The sequence below is a fragment of the Nematolebias whitei genome, chromosome 15 (genome assembly GCF_014905685.2).
Source record: "Nematolebias whitei isolate Nwh7 chromosome 15, NemWhi1, whole genome shotgun sequence".
NCBI lineage: Eukaryota > Metazoa > Chordata > Actinopteri > Cyprinodontiformes > Rivulidae > Nematolebias > Nematolebias whitei.
The window spans coordinates 32,092,669-32,100,257 of NC_056512.1; the positions used below are offsets into that span (position 1 = coordinate 32,092,669).

The 7,589-nt window shown below is 39.1% G+C and overlaps 1 protein-coding gene across 1 annotated transcript in view; it reads left to right on the forward strand.

Moving 5' to 3' along the window:
- LOC119421167 (cytochrome P450 2K1-like) overlaps positions 1-7,195 on the forward strand; it is a 12,106-nt gene extending 4,911 nt beyond the window's left edge. Inside the window, 8 exon segments of the mRNA XM_037688554.1 lie at positions 2,412-2,615; positions 2,721-3,093; positions 4,179-4,318; positions 6,018-6,197; positions 6,272-6,413; positions 6,507-6,691; positions 6,779-6,920; positions 6,987-7,195. Of these exon segments, the coding sequence (XP_037544482.1) occupies positions 2,412-2,615; positions 2,721-3,093; positions 4,179-4,318; positions 6,018-6,197; positions 6,272-6,413; positions 6,507-6,691; positions 6,779-6,920; positions 6,987-7,195 (1,575 nt within the window).
- The last annotated feature ends 394 nt before the right edge of the window (positions 7,196-7,589 follow it).

Consider the following 7,589-nt stretch of genomic DNA (forward strand, 5'->3'; position numbering starts at 1 on the left):
CTTGTGGGACTGAGTTTGTTTGTTGCTGAATTTCCATTCATTCATCCATTATCTTTTACCTGCTTCTTCCATTTTGGGTCACGAGGGTCGCCAGTGCCCATGTCCAGCAATCACTGTGTGAGGGGCAGGGTACACCCTGGACAGGTCACCCTAGATGGAAGAAAATGGTAAATGGACTGTACTTGTATAGCACCTTTAGATACTCAAAGCACTTTACACTACAGTCTATGCCCTCATTTACCCATTCATACGTCACTACTATGTCTATACAAAGAATAATCAGTGTTTTATCACATTCATACACCGATGGGACACACATCAGAGGCAATGAGGGGTTTAGTGTTTTGCACAGGGACACTTCGGCATGTGACTGCTGGTGGAATTGAACCCCTAACTCTTGCATTGTAGGTCGACTGCTCTAACCCCTCATCCTCAGCTGCCCAAAATGTCTCCTGTTTTTGATAACTTAATCATTGTTGGGTTGCAGAGGTAAGCAGTTTAGGAGGAAAGCCCAGACACCCCTCTCCCCAACTCCTCCTGAGCGATCCAAGGTTTTTCCAGGACAGTGAAGATATGTAATACCTCCAGCAAGTGCTCTGCCCTGAAGTCTCCTTCTCATTGGATGTGCCTGGATGTTTGGCGTATTAGCTCCTGGTAAAGTCTACCAGGACAAGCTGACATCAGAAGGCCCAATCTAAGAGTGATTTGAAGACTTCAATGGAAAAGGACCACATTATACAGGTAGTTTTGCCAGCCAGTGCCTTATGGTCAAACCTTGGCTCCTGGGCTCTGCAGGGCCCAGCCCCACAAAAAAGATCTTCCTGTGGACTCTCCACCTGCAGGGGAAAGCTGTCCAGTTTGTGTTTGATGCAACCCTGGTGGCAGAGGATGGTGGGTCCCTGGGTGTACTCATCCCAAGCAACACAAACGAGTTATTGATACTAAAGAAAGTAAGACTAAAAATAAAATTAGGACAAACTAAGAATTTGTTCAGACTCGGAGACATATTGAGGAAAAAAAAACCTTGATTTTTTTTTTTTTGGTTGTTTTGTTTTGCTTTATTTTTGGAGTGCTATTTGTTTTAAAGAATCTTAATATTTCCAGCACATGCATTGCAAATGTCAGCAGAAAGCCCCTTTCATTATGGAAGTCCAAATGGGAGGCGACAAACGTTTCTGCCACAGGGTCTGGTAGTGATGCCAGCGTCTTGAGATGTTTGTTGGGTGAAAATAAGGTAGATTTTGTGGCATATTTGATGTGATTCAAAGAAGCGTGGAGTCAAAACATTTCTTTACCTTTTTATTTTGAATTAAAACAGTATTAAATGAAGAGTAAAATAGTTATAAGAAGAGACAAGAACTTTTCTTGTTTAAACATTGATAAATGATTTGCACAATTTTAGGGACAGTCTTTTTGTGTTTAATTTATTTCTTAATTTCTTGTTCAAATTTTGTGATGGGTCTTGAAGTCAGCTTGGTCAATGGAGCTTGTCGTGTTCCTCTACTTTATTTTACATTTAGGTTCATTCCCAAACCTGGAATTTCAGAGCTGAACTGCATCTGAAAGCAGTTTTCGGCTTGACCCCTCACCCTCTTATCTCTAAAGCTCTGCTCAGCACATGTTCTTGCTCTTAAAACTTTGAAGAGACTACATTTTGATGGTGCACACCAAAACTTTCTTATACATACATAATGTTAATGAAACATGTTTCATGCAGCTGCAATGTTGAAAGCTGGCCACCAGATGGTGCCATACTTAATTACTTTATATCAAATAATTCAATCACAGTACAGTACAGTATACATACTGAACCGTATTGATTCAGTGCTTCAGAAAGCTCTAGTTTCTCGTCGAGTGGGCGGAGTTTCCACATCACATGTGGCGCATTATGGCAGGGTATTGTTTTTTGGCACAACACCAGCAAACAGATAGGGACTGGACAAAAACGCTGTGATATTGGTGAGTTGAAAAATAGCTTTTTAATGTTTTTTTTTAATGTTTTTATGTTAATTAAATGGGAGTGCTCATGTACACACCAGTTTAATGTTTCATTTAACTTTTGCTTGTAGGAATTTATATCTCAAAACAGACTTTTCATAACTGAAACATGATGAAACTCGAAGATGTGAGATTTGAAACTTGAATTTTTTTGCAATGCAACAGGAGCATACAGTAGTTTTGTGGGAGTCAGTTTAGTAGATAAACTGAGTAGATAAATGTGAGATGTTTAGTTGCTATTTTTCTTTAATAATTTTCTGCATTTTTTTTCCCCCCCAGAAATCTCAATAAAACAGGCTTTTAATGAGATTGTCCAAAATATTTTATTTTATATTTTTAAACAGCATCATTTTAAGAACTGCAAACCTTTTCTTTCTTTTTTCCCAAAGTAAAGTTTTAGACCTCTATCTTAGAAACTACAGTACATCATCATGTTTGACGTTCTACAGCCCTCCACTTCAGACTCGCTGTTTGGACTCTTTGTTGCGTTGCTGGTCCTTCTTTACTTCAGCTCCAGGTCTGACAAGAATCAAGAACCTCCAGGACCCAGACCTGTTCCTCTGTTTGGTAACCTGTTTCAGGTGGATCTGAAGAGACTCGATCATTGTCTGTTTGATGTGAGTAATCTATTGATTGTCTTACTATTCTTCTGTTATTGACAATATAGTTTCTTTGTAAATAATGCTGCCGCGAGTCTTACGTTGAGATTTTTATGTTTTCAGCTTTCAAAAGAATATGGCCCTGTTTTCCAAGTCTTCCTTGGACCACAGAAGGTGGTGGTTCTGGCAGGTTACAGGACAGTCAAACAGGCTCTGGTGAGCCATAATGCTGTGTTCGGAAACAGAGAAATCACTCCAGCTTTCTATGATATTAGCAACGGATACGGTAAGAATTTAGTTTCACCGTTATTATTTTGTAAAACAAGTTAACCCATTCTGTTCACAGGTTTAGTGCTTTCCAATGGCGACTCGTGGAAAGAAATGAAACGTTTTGCTCTGACAACGCTGAGAGATTTTGGAATGGGCAAAGTGATGAGTGAAGAGATAGTGATTGAAGAATGTCACTACCTGGTGAAAGAATTTGAACAGTTTGAAGGTAACTTTGTGTAACACGCATACACACAGCTGGCCTGTCGCCATAAATAATAAATCAATTAATTGCATGATAGATAAAAATGATCAACCTCATTTTCATTTAACGGCTTTATCGTTTCTTTGTGTCTCTCTTTTTATTGAAGACTCTGGATGACATTTTTCTTAAAAAGAGACGCGCTGCTCGCTCCTTCACTATCCATCCTTCTGTTCAAACAGTCTTCAACTGCAATCCAGTGGTCAAATTATGTACTACACACAAAAATTAACTAACATTTCTTCTTAAATTTGACAATAATAACTAATTATTGTCACATTTCAAACAATATTATCGTTTATCGCAATAATTTCTGAGACGATTAATCGCCCAGCGAAATTTGTTATCGTGACAGGCCTACACACAGCATCATTTTCAAACTCGGTCACTGTAACATGTAACAGAAATGGGGGAACCAGTACTCCCCAGTAACAAACCATAAAGAATGGCCTCCTTTGTAATATACTGCATACATTGAAGTCATAAAAGTAGTTATAATTTTGTATTTTTACCTAAAGTAAGTAGTATATAGTGGAGCATTTTAAATGTAATATTGGGCTTTGCCAAAACTCATATCAAATTGATTTGTAATGAACCAAAACTTTAATGATAACTTTGAAGTGATGTTCTGTCAGTTACAGTAGTTATCAATAGATAGTACCTTATCTGCTGCATCATCAGTCATGGAGCTCAGAGTATGGAGAAAAAGACAAAAGTCTTCATGCAAAATTCTATATTAGATATTAAACCTCCACATTGCCCATTTGTTTAGGATGTCACTGATATTTTAATTGAATAATGTCCCTTTTACTGTGTGAATGTATGTATGTGAGCTGAATATGTCAGTCCACCTGATCAGCACATCTGGCCAGTCATGAATTTCCTCGACTCTTGGTGGACTGGAACATTCAGTCCACTGGGCGTTGTCATTTTTACATCTCATCAGACTCTATGCTGTCTCAAATTGTAGCTATTTTAAACTGTGTGTGTACTTGCATGCACATGCAGTGACCTTATTCATACTTTATTATTCACAAGTATTTTTCTGACAGGTAACATCTTTGACAACACCCATGCAATTAATTATGCTGTTACAAATGTGATATCAGCTTTAATGTTTGGAAAGAGATTTGAATACAAAGACCCGGTCTTCCAAACTCTGGTGGAACGAGACAATAAGATCATCCATTTGGTAGGAACACCTTCACTGTGGGTAAGACATATTTCCCAACTATAGTAATTATAGGGAATTGTACAGTACTTTTAAAAAGTAGTTGTACTTGTCTTAAAGATGAGACTATTGTTCATAGCTCTATCTATCGCTTTACAGCTGTTTTATCTAATCAGTCTCAGAATCTTCGGGGATGTCAACATGCATTTGGCATTTTTTCCTGCCATTGAAGAAGCACTCCCGGGTCTTCTTCCACAGGGCTCAACCATACATTGTGAGATCAGAAAGTGACATATGACCTTGCAGTTGGGCTTGAGTGGTTTTGGATCATTTTCTTGACTGTTTTTCTATCATTCACGCTATTCATCTGATCAACCTGGGGTTGCATTTCCTCTTGCGTCTACATCCAGTGAGGTTGGCAACAGTCTGATGATCTTAACTTTTAAATATTATAGTGGTCAGAGGAACTTGAAATGGCTTGGAGATGGTCTTGTAGATTTTACATTTAAATATGGATATTTTTCTGAGCTCCTCAGTCACCTTTTCTTTCTCTGGTCAAAGCTCAGTGTGGTGCACACAACAACACCAAAATACGAAGTGGCTCAAATGTTTCTGTTTTAAATAGACCGAATGATCGATAGAAAACTACTATTCTCGGTCAAACCAAGATGGCGCCGAGATGGTGTAGGAGCAGGGCAGCCAACTCAAGACCCAAAGGTCCTGGGCTCGATCCCCAGTCATTGCACATCTCATGGTGTCTCTGAGCAGGACACCCAGTCCCAAATTGCTGGGTGTATCCCAGGTGTGATGGGTTAAATGCAGAGAGCCAATTTCATCTTTGTGTGGGAACATACAATGATGGCAACACATACCACTTTGTTGTTTTTTCCAAACACTTAGTTTGAAATTTGACTACAATGCTTGTCTTTTTAAAGATGCCAATAAATCTGTTCATACTAACTTAGCATATTTTTGTCTATAAAAAAACAAACAAACATCATCATATATTCAGTTATTTGTTTATATACTTTATTGCCAATTTACATTAAGTCATCTCATTGACATTGTACAAAAATATTCACACATAAAAAAAATGCTAATTACTAAAAGTTGTCTAAAGAAGCCAGAAAAGTGTGTTAAATCTTCACTTAGTCACAATCTCCCATCCGGAGCAGTACATGGGCAACAGTGGGAAGGAATGACTCACTTTTAACAAGAAGAAACCTTCAGTAGAACAAGGCTCGGGGTGGTTGGCCATCTGCCTGGACCAGTTGGGCTTAGAGTGGACAGAAAAGAGACTAGAAACACAGACACAATAAATATATATAGTATATACTAATGCAGATGCACATTGAACAATTGCTTTGAACTGAAACACTTCTTGACAATGGAAGCGTTGTTTCAATGGGTACGGGCACCAAATGATTTATCCATGTCTGTATGTGTAGGTTTGACATGCAGAGTGGCTGCGGATGAATGAAAAACTGATCAGAAAAAAACCTGAAACCATCGCCCAGTGTTGTCTCCAACAGCTGAGCATCAACGCACCACAATTTAGCGTTGCCAGTCACTGTTCTGTCTGAACTTTTGGAACAGTGGAACAACTCGCACAGTGATTGCTGGATATGGGCACCGGCGACTCCTGTGACCCAGAATGGAAGAAGCGGGTGAAAGATAATGGATGGATGGATTATTAATGTACACTGAACTTTGTTTTCAGATATACAACATTTTCCCTTGGATAGGCCCCTTTCTCAAAAACTGTTGGGATTTAAGGAAGAATGTTGAAGGCAACAAAATGGTCATAAGGAATAGGATAGGTGATTTAAAGAAAACTCTGGACCCTGATGTGTGCAGATGCTTCGTTGATGCATTTCTGATCCGTAAGAAACATCTGGAGGTAAGAATTCAAAATCTGAGTCAAATTTCAAGCTATAAATGCTAAGTATATTTTTTTTCTTTGTGTTTGACTAGGAATCTGGAGAGAACATCTTACACTACCACGATGATAACCTGTTAAACAGTGTGGCAAACTTGGTTCTAGGTGGAAATGACACCACTGCAAATACGATGAAGTGGAGTCTCCTTTACATGGCCAAGTACCCTCATATCCAAGGTTTTTCAAAAAAGCTACTCAAGCTCATTTCACTTTACAGATTTTCCAGTCAATTGCTAATGCATGACACATGCATTTCTCTTGTGCATCCAGATCGTGTTCAGGAGGAGCTGAGCAGGGTGGTTGGAAGCCGGCAAGTTCGAATGGAGGACAGGAAGAACTTGCCGTACACGGATGCAGTTCTCCATGAAACACAGAGATTTGCAGACATTCTCCCTATTGCTATTCCTCATGCAACCAGCAAAGATGTCACCTTTCAAGGGTACTTCATCAGAAAGGTTCGTGCTAGACTGATTTGAATATTTTTCTTCATCTATGAAGATAGCAACTTGTTCTGAGGTCTTCTTTTTTTTTTTTACCTCCAGGGAACAACAGTTTTTCCTCTTCTCTATTCTGTCCTGTATGATGAGAGTGAATGGGAGAGCCCTCACAGCTTCAACCCTTCTCATTTCCTGGATGAGGACGGTAAATTCGTCAGGAAAGATGCCTTCATGCCCTTCTCTGCAGGTACTTTACAAACTTTTATTACAATAGACAGATGTCTGTGCGGATCCTATTTACCACTTTGTGCAGGTCGCAGAGCATGCCCTGGAGAGAGTCTGGCCAGAATGGAGCTCTTCTTGTTCTTCACCTCTCTTCTTCAGCACTTCCGTTTCACTCCCCCACCTGGAGTCTCAGAAGATGAATTGGATTTAACACCACTTGTGGGCTTCACGCTTTCTCCTCGACCGCAGAAGTTGCGCGCCGTCCAACGCGAGTGTTCCAACTTCTTTGTGGTGTGAAGATTCATTTAACATTTGGAGGTTGAGCAAGTTTAAAACAAAGATTTAAAAAGTTGTCGTGGGGATGGTTCTGGCATTTTAAAACAAACGGTCATGTAGATAATCAAAGCTGTCAGGTGAGCACTGAGAAAACTGCACTGATCATACAATACTAACCTGGCTTCAACAAACAGTTATTCTTCTAATTATTAATTTTGTTCATAATTTTATATTTGTCGTTAATGTACAAATATACAAATTCTATGTATAAATTCAATATTCAGCTTTTTTTCCCCATGTTAAACAATGGCCTCCATGTTTTAACTGAATGTGAACTTGTAATAAAGAGAAATGAGAAACTTTGCCTGTGTAGTGGACTAAGCCTACGTCGAAACCCAGTCTAAGGTCAAAACTC